Below are 16952 nucleotides of genomic sequence, written 5' to 3'. Positions count from 1 at the left end.
ACTTGACTTTGCCACTTAGGTTCTTTGCTGTTTTTCCCTTATATATTCTTCCCTTACTTTTCCTGCTGAAGGGCTGAGTGGAGACGTACACAGATACTTCGTGTCCCTGCGTGTTTCATAGATGTAGTTGCTAACACTTTGAGCTCAGATGAAGTATGTACTTTAAGAATAAGGAACAGATGTGCCAAGGAATAAAACGTGCTGCTCTCCTGTAGGATGGGAATGTTCCTTCTGAGCAAAATGGGTACGTGGAAAGATATCGATAAGACACAAATACTACTTGAAATTATTAGCGTGGATTTTATTGTCTTCAGGGTAACCTGGGAACAAGTTCTGACCTACACTGAAACATACAGGAAATATGGCTGTATTTGGTAAAAACTGAAGGTAGTGATATTGTGCATGAAAGGTTGGATCAGCAGCTTTCTGTTAAGGTGGACATGAAGGATCTTTGCAGCATATCCACCTTTTTCAACACAACGTAATGATGGGTAACTTCTGATGGAAAATCACTTTCTTAAAAGCATCTTTAAAATGCTTTTAAGTGCTTAACCTTTTTTATTTGCAAGCAGACCTTTCCAAGGAGTTCGAAAAATGAACTGTCCCATTTTTAAACTGACTGCAGTTACTGTGATATCTACAGAAGAAAACTTGCACAGTGTGTGAAGTGCTGAGGTGCAGCCACAGTACTTTTATCTCAAGGAAATTACAGTAAGGTAAACTAGACGGTCTTGCAAATAAATGCAGTATGATGAGGGGAAAGAACATTCGGATCTTCCTTCTTCTGATCTCTACAGTGCTGTTAGAACTCTGAGTTTTGCTGGAGAGTCCAAGATTTGAAGATGACCAGGATGTCATCACAGCGATGTGGTGAAACAGTGGCTCACAGAGCAGCTGTGCAGTAATAATTGCTTACCAGGGGCATGTAAGGTTTAGGAAGGGACGAAAAGCCCAATTCTAGTGTGAGACCTGCATATTAATTACCCATTATAAAGGCATTTAGTTTGTGTATGCAAACTATGTGTTAGCTTGATAATGGGTGTTATAACAATATTGTTCCTTTTGCAGAGGTTGGTTACAGCAAATGCCAGACAATGATGGACAGCTTTTCGTTGTATTTTAAGGTTAGACACAGTCTTTTTTTTTAAAGTTTTCCCATGCTTAACTTCTACCAAAGCTTTGACTGTTAAGTCAAAGCCTCTTGCCTGCCTGCTTTAAGTAATTTGCTCCTTTGCTGGTATTACGATGCACACCTGAAGTTCAAGTGATGCTTTAGCTCAGGTGTTAACTGTTGATCCAGATAATTTGGTTGAAAGTTTCAGACAAATTTTCCATACCTTTAAGTGGATGCAGAATGTTGTTCTTTATTGCTCTCTCTCAACTATAAGCTCAAGTTGTAATTAACAGTGTTACGGCTGCCAGCAGCAGGGTTAAAATGCAGACTTCTTTTTACTGCCAGAGTGCTGGAGGTCTGTCCTCCTTGTGTCACAGCAGAGATCTGCACGTGACATCTGCTAATGTGCTTTAGATTTGTGGAATCCTCAGTGTTTGACAGAAGAGCTTTCAAAAGCTGATTGCTTTGTAGTTTAAAAGCTATGATTCTTAAGGAGCTGTAGTGCTTTTTATTTAAAGTCTTTACTTAAGTGAATCTTTAATAGTGTCTTGTGCTCATTATTGAGCGTGCAAGAATATAAAGTGTACATTGAGAGCCCTCTGAAGGTAACTGGCTTTCAGAATTCAAACAGGTAACACCGCATTTTATTTCAGTGTTTAGGAATAACGTTACTCCTTTGGCAAACTGTGCTGGTGTTTTGTGTCCTCTTATATACTATTTAATATCATAACATAAAAATAATCACCGTGAAACTTCTGTGAGGTATGGGAAGTCTCTTGAGTTCATTTTTATTTTCTGGGTAATGAGGAAAAAAATTATAAGGGCTTTTCTTTTACAGTTTGTTTCTCTGTAACTGCAGTTAAATCAGTTCTCTCAAGCCTCATAATGTTTCTCATCTGTTTAAGCATCTCTAAGCTGAGCTGCACCTTCTTACTGGATTGCATATTGCAGGCACAAGTGAAACTGATAGCATTTGGTTTGATTGGTCTTCTGGCAGCCTTGTGAACTACCTGCCTCTCCCTGCAGATTAACTGTAGTCAAGAACATCTGAAATCATTTTCACCACAGCTGCAGAGAGGTTGGCGGCTGATTGTTCAGATCTGCTTTTCTGTTGTAACTGAGTAGTGGAATGCTACCAGTGAGTAAGTGGAGACTTTAGTTCTTAAGCAGCCCCTTATAAATCTGATCAAAGCCCAATCCTGCTTCCTTTTCTGAGACGTGACAAAAAAAGTGGGAGTGCACACAGCGATTCCACTTCTTGAAGCTACCGTGTGCCCCTGGGTCTATCTGAGGGAACTATGCAGGACTTTGCCCTTCAGGATGACTGTCTTAATGCCAGTTGATGCTCGAGCCTGAATGCACCCTTCAAATGAAGCGGCTGTAATTCTGTTGCTGCTGATGTTGAATGGAGGCTGTATTGTATGTACTGCTCCCTGTGTCTTCAGGCCTGAGGCAGCCCTCTTCCTGCTGCTGTGGGCTTAGAGGGGTTTGATTCTGCTGGTAGACCAGCTTCAGACAAACCTATAGTATAAATAAGCTGTGCAGCTCCCTCGTGTCTGAGAAAACAGGCTGTAAGAGAGGGAATAAAACCTATGCTGTACTTGATTCCAGAAAACAAGAAATGAATTGAGAAAGACCTCACCTTTCTGCCTTTGCAGCAAATAAAACAAAAACTAACCCTTGGGACTGCAGCAGAGCGAGTCAGACAGGAGCTGGTCTCTGAAGCGTACCACCAGATAACTAACAAATGCAAGGGGACTGGTTCCCTGGGTGGCCTGCTGGATACACTGACTGATTCTGCTGATCCCTGATGATGGGACAGGAGTTCTCTCTCTTTTTTTTTTAATGTTTTTTATTTAATTTTAATCTCTGTGAAGTGTAAATCAGTTTCAGTGGTAGGATGAATTTCAGAGAAAGCTGTGGCCTGAACAGCGTGTGTACATGTTTGTGCAGTCATCAAAGGAGCTGAGTGAATAGTGAGCCCTGCTCCCTTCCCTGCCCCCAAAAAGCACACCAAAAATACCAGCTTTGCCTTTTGCTTCTTAAATAACTGCTTTTATATGTGAAACGATTTCTGCTTTATCACAGAGACACTGTGCAGCACTTCTGCTCTTCTCAGATGGACACTATCTGTGAGACGTTCAGGCTTCATTTGGAGCACCAAAGGTTGAGTTTAATGGCTGGAGGTGGACGTGTATTCTGCTGTACATACAATGCTGGGAAACACTAAATAACCTGAAGTGGGGTGGTGGTGGAGGGGGGCAGCCATTGGCACAAGCTACACTTGGAAACTGAAGGGGATGCTTTCAGCTTGTGGACCTCTGTTGTGCAATGGGGCTTAACCTTACCCACCCTCTGTCACCTCAGACTGCGATAACCAAGTCTTTGTTTGTAAATCAGCAGGCTGTGGTAGCAGTGGACACCACAATGCCCCAGAGAAAACTAATTCTGTATTCTGTGCAGGGTTTGGCTGGTGTGCAGTGAGCGTATCCAGTGTGTGGTCCAGACGCATTGCCAATAAAGAGAAGTCAGAAGTGACTTGCTGCCCATTCAACAATCTCTATCTTCAGTGCATTGGATATACAGACCCCCAGGCAAAACGACAAAGACTGCGGGGCCACGTTGTAAGCCAGTGTTATAATTCACTTACAGAAGGCGTGAAGTTGTACCAGTAATTCTAGTTCTGGCATGTCCTAACTGCTGAGGATTGGATCTGGATTTTACAAGCTGAATGTTCTCAAGTTGTGCTGGCCTGTTTGCCTGCTTGTTTAGGACTTGAATTTGTTTTATTGCCCGTGTTCCCTACACGTAAAGTGAGAGGTTAATCTATTTATGGGCTGATGCTGTGGAATAACACCAATAGATGGTTGGGCCAGCTCATTGCAGGTGTGAACAACCATGTCCTGAGTGGAAGCAAACTGAACCCCTTATTTAGAAGTGAATGTCTTTTGGGCTTTTTTTCCTTGTTTTTCTAGAATTCCCCTACAATGACCTACCAGTTAACTGGGAGGGCAGGAAGCAGGGAAAGATCTGTAGCATTATGGCGGCTTTTGGAGGAGATGCTGATCACTTCTTGCAGACTCTGCAAGACCAAGGTGGGCTCTAGATTATAGTATGGCTTTCCCAAGCACGCTGGTTATTTAAATGAGACTTCTAAAAGATGAGTGGCATTGATCTGAGGAACATCGTTCTTTTATCTACCAGAGCTATAAAATCTGTAAGTTATGAGGCAGCAGCTGAGTCCATGGCTACGTACTGCGTGGTCAGTTTGACCCTGCTGTCTTAATTTAAGAGGTCACTTTAAAACCACTATAAAGAAAGGCTTTGTGCTGCCTTAAAGGGCTATGGGCGATCTCTAAGAAACAGGGATACTTGCAGAGACAATCCCTTTGGCTCAGTTTTTGTTTGGTTGTTTTTCTTTTACTATCTGTGGTGCAGTAAATTAAAACAAAAACAAGTCTGGACTTGGTGTGCCTTGGTAAATAAAATGCTGTGCGTGAATCGACAGCTTGTTTGCAACCAGGTTATTTATAACAAAGTTTTTGTTATTTCTCCCACCAGAGAGGTTGTTTTGCTCTCTATTAACAGAATGCCGATGGTTACCAAAGCAGGCAGACAAAAGGCCTCACAACTTCAGTTGTGTCCCTTTAAATTTTTTGCTTGTTTTGTTTTCTTTCAAATGAGTTCCGTGCTGGAGTAGAAGCAGGGATTGCGCTACATGAACAGATTAATACTTCAACTCTCGTTGTTTGCACTGCGCAGCTCACCTTACACAACTGTTCTGCTTCATTCCTCTCCTACCACAGAACTGCTGCTCGGGGAACTGGAGTTCTCAGCTTCTCTGGGTTTCTTTCTGCCAGACGACCTTTTGTGAATGCTCTGACTGCACTATGGAGGTGTAGGACTGCCCAGGTTCTTTGGCTGGTTCTGGTGTGAGTGCCTTGTTCCCTACCACCTGGTGCCTAAAACACATGGGCAAGAAACTCTCTGCTTGGTGTTACAGTGACAGGGACCCAGGTCAGCACCCTGGTTATGGGCTGGCTATTTCTTGGTTCATGTGAACTAAGATTTCAGTCCAGCTGGGCGTGGAATTAGCAGTCATCAAGCAGAATTGAGTGGGCAGATGGGTGAGCCTCTTGTTATTTATCACCTGTATCCTATTCATAACCTAGGGAGGAAACAAATAGGGTTATGTAGGCAAGCAGCTGTATTCCCTGGGAAGTTTTAGCCCAGATTGCAATCTTATATCTGACTCAAGATGAAACAAATCCTGGGGACAGGCTTCAGAGGCCAGAGATGCCCCATTTGCCCTAATTGGAAGGTCTTCAGTGATGAAGACTCATTAAGAATGGGAAGAAGCAACTGGCATAGCCATGATCTGATATGTTGTGATCCCATTATAGTCCTCAGCAATGGGGAATGAGAAACAAGAAGGCAAAATATAGAGTGATCATCCTTGCCCTTCTATTAAAAGGGAGGGTGCTGATGTCATGGGGAAGAGGCCAGTGACTGATTTTTCATAAGGGCACAGATTGGGAGACACCCTTGTAGCTCATGGATGTAGCTGACAACACTGGGTGCATCAGTGTTTGCTGCAGAGCTCGTGCATTCAGCAAGTCATGGTGACCCAGGGCATCAAGCAATCTGAGCAGTGACTGCACTCGTTTGGCCTTTGTTCCAGAACCAGAACATATGAAACATCCTCTGATTCACTTGGGGAGAAAGAGAACTGCTTAACTCTTTCACAGGCACAGAGATTCAAGAGGCACTTGTTCCTCCAGTGGAAGCTGGGAGCTGCGATTTGCTTTGCCCCCATCTACGGGGGAAAAAAGCCTTTTTGTCTGTGTTATTGCTGAGCCGGTGGCGGCACCTGCCGGCGTTTTGCAGGATATTCAGAAGGGTGAGAGCCAGAACTAAGCAGCGCTTTGGAACCGGGTGAGCGTGGCCTGAGGTGAGAAACCCAGAGTTAAGCAGGTTAATGAGGTCAGAGGTGTTAAATGATGTTCCTTTTCCTGCTTGCCAAGAAAGAAAATCCCTCTGGGAAGTGATACAACATCTCCAGTGCTACCTGGTTCCTTCCTAGCAAACTCTAGATATTCAGCCAGCATACACTGATGTGGTTGGTTTGCACAGGCTGAAGCTGTGCTCAGGATCCAGCCACACTCGAGGTTTTGCTTTGCTGGAAGCAGTGGATTACCCTGGTTACACGGCGTTCTGGAACAGTATTTCCCTCTATAAATTTTATTGCCTCTTCACTTGTAATTGAGGCTTAGGGCAGTTACTGCAGCGTATTTCTGTTGTATGTAATTATTGTTTCTGCTAGCACTGCCAGGTGACTTCAGCATTTCCAAAGTGAAGATGAAGAGCTGTTCCATATTGAGGGCCCTGATGGGTTGGGGATGGATAAAGGTGAGCAGGGAGCTTGGATGCCTCCTCTCCTGCCCATTCCCTTACTCTGGGGGTTGTGTGTGTTATGATGGTGACAGATAAAGCTCTTGAGTGCGGTGCACTGTGCAGCACCTGTGTTCTGACTGCAGGGTGCTCCTCAGGAAGGGCACAGTCTGCTGCCTCCTCCATAGCTGTCCTTTGTGCTCCGTGTTTTGCTTTCCTTTAAGTTCCATGTGAACAGGAAACCTTTCCAACCTGCTGTCGGGTTCCTCTCGCAGCTGCCCCTGTGCACACCTGTCCCATCAGCGGGCTGGTGCATCTCGGATTATAGCTGTGCATCGCGGCTCAGCCTGCGCTTATTCGGGATGAGGCCCAAGCTAATAAAGCCCGTTCGATTGCTTCCAGAGCTGAGCTGAGCCGTGAGCAGCCAGAGTGAATGTCCCCGCTCCGTGCGTTGTGCTCAGCACGGCGGGGCCGGAATGTGATGCCGCAGGTCCGTACCTCGCCGCTCCCCGGCGATTCGCCGTAGCCCACGGAGGTGCCGCTGGCTGTGGCCGCTCGTCCCTTCCCGGTACCGCGGTCGGACCCCGCTCCCCGCCGCTCCGCTGTCAAAGCCCCGAGGGGCGGCCCCGGCGGCACAGCCCTCCCTCCTGCCCGCCCCGACCGGCCCGAGCGAAGGGGCCGCCCCGCCGCCGCGCCGGGGTAATGGCCCGGGCCGCCTTCCTTCGGGCGGCCGGCGGGGCGGCGCGGCCGAGCCCATGAGCCCCGGCGCGGCGGCGGCGGCGGCGGCAGGACGGGGCTCGGGGGCGGCCCCTCCCAGGTAGGAGCGCGGGGCGGCGCTGCCCGGTGTCTCCGGTGCCGAGCACACGCGCCGCGGTTGCCGGGCTGCTGCTTCGGGAAGCGCGACGGCGGCAGGACGGGCACGGAGCGGGGCACGGCGCTCCATCCCGTGCGCTCCATCCCGTGCGCTCCATCCCGCGCTGACGCCGCTGCTCCGCTCCGGTTCCTCCGGGCTCGCGGCGGTGCTGCTGCATCCCGCGCGGGGCCGCCTCGCGCTGCGGGTAACGGTCATTAACGGGCGGCGGCGACACGCGGGGCCGGGGGCAGCGAGAAGGGAACGGAGCGGCTGACAGCGCGTGTGTCCGCCCGCTGCAGGAGCCCAGCGGCACGACGCGATCCGCGAGCCCGAGGCGGGGCGGAAAGGAGGCGCCGGTGCTTCGAGGTGAGCGATAAATGCCGGGCAGCGCCTCGGAACGAGCCGCGAGGGAGCCGTCCCGGCGCCGCTAAAGCTCTTCTCGAAGCCTCCGATGTCCTTTAAAATAACGGGAGGCGACGGCGGCGTCGAGCGGCGGCACAGCCCCACTGAGATGTCCGCGCCTCTGCTGGACTTCGGCCCCAAACGGCCCAGCATCTTCGAGCGGGTCCCGGCGCTGCCCCGGGCTCCGGAGCTGCGGTGCGGCCGCGGCGGCAAAGACTGTGTGCAGCAACAGCAACAACAGCGGATCCAGAGCGCGAGGGGTGAGTGAGCAGCGGCACCGCGAGCACCGGCAGCAGCGCCGCACGGCCACGGTACGCGGCTCAGCCGGGCACTGCCCCGCTGCTGCTGCTCGGCCGCCTGGCTGTGGGTGCTTGGATGTGTAGTTTGCATTGCCGCTGGTTGGTTCGGAGGTTCCTTTGCCACTTGCACAGACATATGCGGTCCAAAGTGACTGACATCGAGGCAGCGTTAATTCTTGCTCTTCCCCTCTTGTCCCTGTGCTACTCTTGGTCTCACACATCAGTCTGCTGTTACCTGCCTGGTTGAGGCAGTTCTCACCGGCATTTTTTCAGTGGATCCCTTTATTTGCATCACTGAGCTCTGCAGCAGGCTGTGCACCCTGCCATGAGAGCCCTTCTCCTTTGTTACCTGGGGTGATGGGACCCCGCATTGCTCGCAGTTGTGTTAATAAGCACCTCGGTCCATACCAGCTTCATCCTGCAGACCGTGGGGATGTGTTTGTTCATCACTGCTGAATACGGAGCAGAGCAGCAGGTTGTAAATCACCTTTTGGTTATGTAGTTTGTTTGGTAGCGCTGTGGTTCTCCCTTTGTCATTAAAAATAAAGAAAGAAAGGTTTGTTTGGCAAGGATGAAATGGGGGATTGCTACACAGAACTTGGAGGGGGGAGATGTGGAAGGAAGGAGGATTTGCAGAGTGTGAAGGGGCAGCTCAAAGCTCCGGTGCTGCTGCCACCAGTAGAGAGAAGTCAGGAGATGCTCAGGACCCTTTGGGTTCTAGATGTAAGGCTTTGGCAGCTTACCTGTGCCCTATGGAGTTGTCCTCCCCAGATGGATTGGGAAAGCATTTTAGTTCTTTGTTTATTTGTTTCATTCTGAGCTCCTGACTCCTCTTTTTGTTCCAATAGTGGCTGCTGCAGAGGGTAGACACGTAGCAGGGGGGTGAAGGATAAATGTGATTCCCATTCACTTGGAACCTCACTGGAGCTGATGGAGGCAGCACTGGGAGAACGATGCAAAGTTGTGTTTCCTCACCGATCAATTCCCCTTTTTGTGCCCCTGGGAAAAAAAACACACACACAACCCTTATGTTTTGTTCCTGGTTTCTCTTTAATTCATTTTCTGCCCAGGGTGTTACCTTGTGGTTGCTTTGGCATATGGGTGGCTTGACTCATGGCAGTAAATAGGAGGTATCTATGAGCAGGATTGGTCTCACTTACTGAGCGTGACGATTTGATGGAGAACGTTGGATTTTTCCAAAGACGACTGTGCTGTTTGTTTGGCTTTTTTTTTATTACATCTCCTCTTTAATACTTGAAGGGGAAGCTCTAAAGCTTTAAGCTAAATGCTGATCCCAAACGTGTGGGCTGTGCAGCTCCTTCTGAGCTGTCCTGCATCAGCAAATGCCTCAGCATCACTCGGGCATTTTGTAGCTGTCGCATTGAATGCTGAGAGCTGCTGAGCCAAGTGTGCAGCAGTCAGTGCCACTGCAGTAACTGAAGTCACTCAATTACTCACTGTGATCTAACTGTAAGGTCAGAGCACTTTGTATCCATCAGCAGCACAGCTCCCTTTGGAAGGGCTGCCCATCTTCCAAGGAGTGCTGTAAACTGCCTCCTGATACCAGAGAAAATAAGAGGAAGGGCAAGGATAGAGTATGTGGATGTCATGTAGGAAGATATTGCTGAGGAGTGGGAATGAGGGAAGCTTTGAATTCACCCCAGTAAAGGTTTTGAGGAGGAAGCTGATGATTTCAGACCATCACACTGTGCATCTCCTGCTCTCCAGCCCGAGTACGGCCTGCACACTAATTCCTTCTGCAGTCTGGGTTAGATTGCAGCGTGTGCCTCCTGCTTTTCCTTTATCCACAGCTGAAGGCTGCAAGTAGGGAAGGGAAGGGACCCTCTTTTTGCAGGAGCAAAAGCCGTTCTTATAATTGCCTATCTTTTTTTGTTCCTAAGCATGCCTTTAATTCTTATTTTTTTAATTTTCCAAAAGAGATGAATCAAAGTGCATTGCCCTATTAACAACGTGAGCAGATTTGGAGTAATCATAATGAGGAAAAAGCATCCTGCTGTTGTAGTGCCTTTTAGTGTTAACCCCACCACTTCACAGCGCTTAGGACTGAGCCTGCAAAACGCTTCTGTGCCCGAGCAAGTCCTGTTACACGAGCAGCCAAAGAGGAACTTGAGGGAGTGGTGTCACCACTTACTTCTGGGAATCAGATCGTTTGGTTCTGAGCTTTGTAGGATGGAGCTGTTGTTTGTTTACCACAAATGTTGGTGGTTTGGAATTGTGCGTTGGATTTTGTTCTGTTTGGGAGCTGTTTATTTTAAACACCCGTTTTCACCCGGCTTCCCCCTCCTGGTGTGATTGGCTGCGATGCTCACCAGGCTCTTCTTGGTCCTCCATCCCTGTGTGTTATGAGGCAGAGCCTTTGCACCCAGGCAGTGCATCTCAGAGGAGTTTGTGGTCTGCTCAGCGTCGAGTAATCGCACCAGAAGGTATGAAGTGTATTTTATAGTGGTTTTTTTTTCCCCCCCAATGATTCTGGTGTTCTTTTGTTGAATCTGGGATATCACTGTTCTGAAAGTAACAGAGAACAAAACAATTATTGTCAATAGGAAAGAAACTTTTTGCAAAGAACTTGTGGCGACAAAGGAGCAATCTATAAAGATGTCAGATCTCTCATTTTCTTGTAATGACATTGATTACGGTTGTTACCAGGAAACACTTCTCCATTCTTTTCCAGCTTCGTTCCGTGTATCTAATTCATGACTCAGTAGAAATGACGAGATTTACCCTGTTAGTTGTGCCACTGGGAAATCAGCCAAATGGCCCAGACCTTTGCAGTAATCACTTCAGATATTAACTTTCAGTGGGCAAAACAATAAGCTGTTCGAATTGCAGTAGCTCGATGTTTCCTTGTTGGGAGTATTCATTATTCAGACAAGGAGAAAGCTTTCTTTTCTTTTTTAAATGCAGTTGCTTTTGGCAAGAATACAACCAATGGATTGAAATGTATTCATTTTCTTCTGCTTTTGAAAAGGTGAGTTAAAATTTGTCATTTCAACCTCCCGTGACTGTTTCCCTGGTTAGCAGGACAGTCCTTGCCTCAGCAGCAGCTCAGGCTGTTTGGGTGTTAAGCAGAAGCATATGCTTTGGGTCTGTGAGCTACGAGGCGCTGCCTGCACTACGGCCCAGTGCTGCCATTTGGGTTCTTTTCCTGTCCCCATGTTCACCTGAATTGTCCCACCACCGAAGCAAATTAACATCTTTGCCATTTAGGGGTTGTTAGTAAATATTTAGTGAATACAAACCAGATGATCTCATGATTGGACCTGTCATATAAAGCTACTTGGTGCTTTGGAAGAGGAAGACAGTAAATGTTGTATCTCTCTTAATATTACATTGAATTAGCAAATAATGCCAGATTACAGGAAATGAGTCCAATCTCTGTGGAAGAGATTTTGTAACTTGTGGAGTTTTGCTTGAAATAGAAGTAAATAAGAGATTACTTACTTTGGCTTTGAAGTGTATTAACTCATGGAGTGAAAACACTGCTGTTATATACTTTGCTCAAAGGGATGAGAAGAAAAAGATCTTTTCCTTTCTTCTATAGTAAGAAAAAGCTTTAAGTCTCAGTCTTGCAAATACTTACATGTGTGCATTGCGGTGTTCCTGTCAGTAATTTCATCAGCTGCAGATGCTGGGAACTCAGAGCGTTCTGAATAACCCACTCAGCGCTATCAAAACGATTAGCAGCGTGTTGGAGCTCATCCCTGAAAGCACATGAGCTGTAGAAGCGTATGCTGAGGGGTTTTAGTGGGTTGGAAGGTACGTTCTGGAGGTGCTGGGAGATTGTGTGTAGTAAAGCTGCTTAATGTAAAGTGAGTGCCTTCTGGGAGATGGCACTTCCTTATGGCAACAGAGTTCTATTTCACTTTCAGTGCCAGAGATGCTCAGTACGTTGAGGAGGAGGGACAACGTGTTATATGCAATGATTAAAATCACCAGGAGCTTTGCCACGAGCTTCGGCTGGGTCAGGGTTTCAGCCCTAATATTACAGAAGTCCTTTATCCTGTGTACGGGGTAAAGCTTGTAGAACAAATAACAAGCTTGTATTAAATCCATCTGTAAGCCACAAAGGAGAATAACGCGTGGACTGTGTACAGAGAGAAATTGGGATTTACTGGGACTATAATTTCCTTATTGCCGTTTTTCCAGCCTTGCAAACCTCTGCTGTGTAGTGATTTTAGAGCAGCTGGAGACATTGGTGGCAGGGTAACTGGGGAGGGAATATAGATGTAAACTGCTCCATTTTGTACTGCAGGTTTCTATCATTGTATGCCAACGGGTTTGAACAAGGCGTGCAATCTAGTAATTATTTCAAAGTGCCTGAGAACTGCTTCTAATAGAGTGTTGTTTTTCTTTGCTTTTTTTTTTTCTTCTCAGCTACCACACGTTGTTTCCCAGCACACTGATGCAACTCAAAGAATACAGGGTTCCAAAGCAAGGGCAGTGCTTGCTGTGGTACGGCCTAATCTGGCCCTGCAAATGTGCAAACAATAGCAAAAGTACGTGTTTCTGAATATGGCACAGCTGTTATCTCCTCCCGAGAGCAAGGAGCGTTACAGTGACATAGACAGAACGACCAGTTAAAACCACTCACGCTGTTTTATTGCGTTTAAATGGGGCATGTAAAAAAGCAAGGGCCCGTTCTTCCATTCAGATAAGTATCAGTTCAGGCCACCGCTGTACTGCCTTTCTGCGCAGGCTTCGAGGAACGGAGGCAAAGAATTCCCCTTTCGCCTTCCCCTCCTCTTACCCTGCTGGCACCCGCTCTGTGAGATCTCGGATGGAACCCGAAGCTTTCTGTTCTCACATCTCTGCTTTGCTACTAACCTGGAACAAGGACTTTTTTTTTTTCAATTACGCTCCTTAGTTTTGGTATTTTCAATGACTGCTGATCATTAGAACTTTTTGTAGAGAGCAGACTGCTTGGGAAATAGAAGAGACGTTGCCAGAGCTGCAGTAGGAAATAGATGTGAATTCTGAAGTTGTGTGTTTTAGGTTATTTGAAGGTTCTGTTCATTTAGGAATTACAAGGGGGATCTCAGTCAAATGGTCCCTCTCCTCCCCCTGGCTTCTCTTTTCTCAAACCAGTTGCATTAGTTCTGACTTTGCTGTCATTATGTCTGAACGTAGATGTGAGTATTTCGCATAGTGGGTCAGTAAGAAACACTGTAATTGAATCTACCTGATCACATTTATTCTAGGGGTTAAACAAATACAAAGCATCTTGAACTGCATTTAATTCTGGCATTTATGTGTGCGATAAGAGGAGGGCTTTGTGAGTGCTATAGAGTTGTCAGTCTTTTTAGAATGAGAGGAAAGCAAATACATTCTTATGTGGGTTGTTTTTTTTTTGTGTGTGTGTTCATATTTTGCCAGAAGGAAAAATGACACTGAGGCGACATCACCAAATACTGTAAAACTTACTTTTTCATACAGATCCCCATTGTTGTTTTAAGTGCTTAAGGGGCTGGCAGTTTGGTTTATTTTGGAACTTGCTGAACTATATGAAGTGTTTCTCCAGGGGCCTGGTATTTTAATACCTTGTAGAAGGTTGTATAACAGTAGATGATGTATTTTGCCTGCCTTCCTATGCTGTAAATAAATTACATGTGCTGGCTTGGGAGAGAGTATCTGAGGTGTAAATCAAAGACTAATATAAGAGGGGGAAAAAAGAATTAAGTGATGTTTTGTGATTAGTTTTATGTATAAGATACAAGAAGGATATTACGGTAGGATGAGGAGCTTTCTGAAAAGAGGTGGAGGGTCTAGCATTATTTAAAATGAGTGCTGTGATTCATTGCTTTCTCACAGTGTGCTGCGGTTAAGTCACTTGAATGCTCAAGTCAACAATCCTCTGGGCAGAGAAAGATAATATAATTTTAAGCATATCATAAAATTGAAATTTGATAGCTTCCAGTCTATAATCCTATCTAAGACTTGGTTGTAATAAAAGGAAAATACAGATGCTTGCGTTGAGATTGGAGTGTAGTCTTTTGTGAGTTTAAAGAATCGTAAATGTGCTTCAAACAAGCAACAAAATGTTTTATTAATACGAATGTTTTGCTAAAGACTACATGTTTAATGCAATCCCCATTCCTCCATAATAAGTTTAAATATTAATTCTTTGGAATGCTAGATGCCTAAAGCTAGATAGAAATGCTGTGCAGTTTCAGATATCTAGGAGTGGGCTTGTGAAACAGGATATTTAACTGGGAGAGATGAGTAGCACATTTCAGAGTTATTAGGGCAGAACAACAACACAAGAGGATGGCTTAAAAAAAGTTATGTTTTCTGCTCATGAGGCTTAAGTACCTTAGACTTGTTTGTTTGAAATACAAGAGTAGATTTGCTATGAATGTATGCTCTAGATTGCCTTTTTTATTATTATTTTGCTTAAGTTCTTCTTACCCGACTGCCCTTCTCTGAAGCAGCAGCTGGCTTTGATTTAACCTGAATCCTTCACTGAGAGCAAATGATCAGTCTCTTAAAATGACTGCATGTTGTGCTCTTTGCTGGAGCATCTCCGTAGTGGTGGTTGCCTAAGAGAGAAAACGTAAGAGGCCAGGGGAGACATTTGAGGAAAGCAACAGTTTGTGTTCAGAAGGACTCATTTCACCCCAAAATCTCTTGACTCGTAGTCCTGTCTGCCTCCCAGCTCCCATCTGTGCTGGGCAGAGAAGGGAGAATTAAAGTGAAAACAGATAGAAAAAGGCAATTTCTATTTCATCCCCCCCTATTTTCCAGAAGGGATTTAGTGTGAAGTTTCATAACTCCCGCTTTGCTCTGCTGCTTCTGCTGAAATTGCGCTGAGCTGTAGCACTGACGTTGGGAGGAGGTGAGAACTGCGTGTTTTTGATAATCCATGCTCTTTTGAGGCGTGGAAGAGAAAGTCCAAGTGTTAAATCTGCTCCCAGAGGGGGAAGTGCAAGCAGAAGCAGCCCAGTAGCTCAGATGCCAAGGTCAGGCAGTCAGCACAGTACGTTCATGTTTAATTCTCCTTCCTGTTCAGGACCTCACATAGATCTAAAGCTGGTGTGATCTGCTCTCTTCCATGAAACAGGAAAAGAACTGGTGAGGGCAGAGAGAACAAAGATCGTGCCAGCAGCTGACATGGCCAAGTATGTAAATATTTGGGATGGGGAGAGTTAGGGTGCTTAGACTCTACTCTAAATTGTGTCATTTACTTGTATTGTTTTGGGGCAAGTCTGTTTATTATTCAGGACATTTCTTCATCATGAATGTAATGGAATACAATGTGGAGCAATACAAGCTAGTTCTGGATCCAGAAATGGTACAGTTGTTTCAGCACACCGGCACGGTCAGCTTTATTGTCTGTGCTGGAGACAGACTTTGTTGGTTCACGTGCAGTGGTCAGGTGATGTGGCTGTGTTCCATTCCAGATCTGGTCTGGTGTTATCTCTGGATGCTGTGCTGCAGTATGTGGTTGTATCAGCCTGGGGTGGCATTTATTTGAGCATGACTGCTCCTCCTTCACGTGCTGTGCATGTGGGCCAGATCTCTTTTCACAACCTGCAGTATGTGGTGTTTGCCCTTACTGGTAAGTCTCCTTTGATATGAGGAGTGAAATACATAGAATGCCTACTTGTTATCTTTGGGAGCGCAAGGTTTTTAACGTAACGTTTCAGTAGGGCTTCTTGCTGCTTGGCAGCTGCTTTTCGCTGCCAGTTGCAGGAGAGCTGCTGAGGAGCAAATTCTTCCATTTATTTTAGTACCTGAAGAACTGAGATGAAGGAAAGGAGGTTACATTAAGACCTACCTTGGGGGATCTATGTTACAAATTATCTTCCCCCTGTTTTACTGGAAGATTAAACCTTTGGGTTTCCCCTGTGTACCAGAAGGTGAGAAGATGTTATGGCGGTGGTTCAGGAGGCAGGGAGCACCGATGGGTGGTGTGCCTGTGGGCCTTGATGTGCAGGCAGCTGCTACGTGGAGCTCATCCTTTTAGCAGAGCAGACTCTCAAGCTTTTAATTTGAGCAGTTTTATTTTGTTTTATTTTTCCTTTTGCCATCTCATTGCAGGTTGGCTTATATTCTTAGTGTTCTTGAGCTCTTTGCTAAGGTTTGTTGACTTGTGTTTTCACAGGGGTGAGCTGCAGGCTGTGTGTGAATAGTTCTTTTTTTTTGAAACGAGGATGCTGCATTTCAGCATCTCTGAATGAGTACATAGGAAATTTAAGAGGTTGTTTACCCCTAGAGCCCACTTGCTCTTTTTCTGCCCTCAACAACTTATTCATTCTCTTGGCCTCCTGACCTCTGTCTTTGACTTTGTGCAGGTTTTCTGATGGCTTATTTTAAATCTATATAACGGGATGTAACTTAGTTGTATTGTGGACTAAACACATGGAAATATGGCAACTGATGTAAATAGCTTTTGGTCTGCTGAATGTGTAAATGTTCAAAATCTGTGAGGGTGATTTGGCCAGCTTTTACTGGAAATACTCAGATGAGATCTCCTTTCTCTTACTGCATCCCGTCAGAAGCTGTTAGGCAGAAATTACTGGCAGGAATACTCAGACCACTTTGTCAGAGTTCGTTTTTATGCCTGTTTGCTTATAAGTTCGCCACTTCCACAAATACTTTTACAAGTGTGTATATTTTGCTACATTAGTCATAGAAAGCAGATATAAAGGGGTCCAAAAGCTAGAAAGTGAGAGCAGACCATAGGAATGTCTAATCACGAATTGTGTTTTGAGACCTAGTGCATGATGGCATTGGCTACAAATGCAGTTTATTTGGCAAGTTTGGGTTAAAACCCTGGTGTTTTGCAGAGGCTTGCTGCTTCTGTGGTGTCCAGGTTCACTTTCTTAAAATGGGAATAACCTGCTTTTGGGAACTTTTCCTGCCAAGAGTTAGT

The 16952-nt window shown here is 45.9% G+C and overlaps 2 protein-coding genes across 12 annotated transcripts in view; both read left to right on the top strand.

Annotated features, from left to right (window-relative positions):
- Positions 1-82: 82 nt before the first annotated feature.
- LOC146759069 (uncharacterized) lies at positions 83-4619 on the top strand. Of its 2 annotated transcripts, XM_085511788.1 has the most exons (5): positions 83-244; positions 1069-1124; positions 2141-2192; positions 3578-3738; positions 4090-4369. In XM_085511788.1, the coding sequence occupies exons 1-5, from the start codon at positions 217-219 to the stop codon at positions 4225-4227; spliced, it is 435 nt and encodes a 144-aa protein (XP_085367914.1). In that variant the 5' UTR covers positions 83-216; the 3' UTR covers positions 4228-4369. The 2 variants fall into 2 exon arrangements, with proteins under 2 accessions (XP_085367914.1, XP_085367915.1); XM_085511789.1 differs by having other exon boundaries at positions 3578-4619.
- Positions 4620-7156: 2537 nt separating this feature from the next.
- Positions 7157-16952, top strand: part of GLIS1 (GLIS family zinc finger 1) — a 166670-nt gene continuing 156874 nt past the window's right edge. For 7 of the 10 annotated variants that reach the window (XR_014932854.1, XR_014932852.1, XR_014932853.1 and 4 more), the window contains exons 1-2: positions 7176-7322; positions 7658-8020. Coding sequence is in view for 6 of the 10 variants with exons in the window: in XM_085511740.1 (XP_085367866.1) it covers positions 7810-8020 (211 nt within the window). In the remaining 4 variants the exon portion in view is untranslated. Of the gene's footprint in view, positions 7564-7657; positions 8021-10905; positions 11049-16952 lie in introns of those variants that run through there. The other 3 variants (XM_085511738.1, XM_085511739.1, XM_085511744.1) reach the window with 3 other exon arrangements.

Source organism: Coturnix japonica, chromosome 11 (genome assembly GCF_054131305.1).
Source record: "Coturnix japonica strain WE chromosome 11, WE-NBRP24, whole genome shotgun sequence".
In the NCBI taxonomy this organism is placed as follows: domain Eukaryota; kingdom Metazoa; phylum Chordata; class Aves; order Galliformes; family Phasianidae; genus Coturnix; species Coturnix japonica.
Note: the sequence above shows the minus strand (reverse complement) of the source record. Positions and strands in the feature narration are given on the sequence as shown.

Coding starts and splice junctions, on each gene's coding strand:
- LOC146759069 (XM_085511788.1), top strand. CDS start 217: ATGGGAATGTTCCTTCTGAGCAAAATGG. Junction 245..1,068: donor GTTCCTTCTGAGCAAAATGG/GTACGTGGAAAG, acceptor TTCCTTTTGCAG/AGGTTGGTTACAGCAAATGC. Junction 3,739..4,089: donor AAAGACTGCGGGGCCACGTT/GTAAGCCAGTGT, acceptor TTGTTTTTCTAG/AATTCCCCTACAATGACCTA.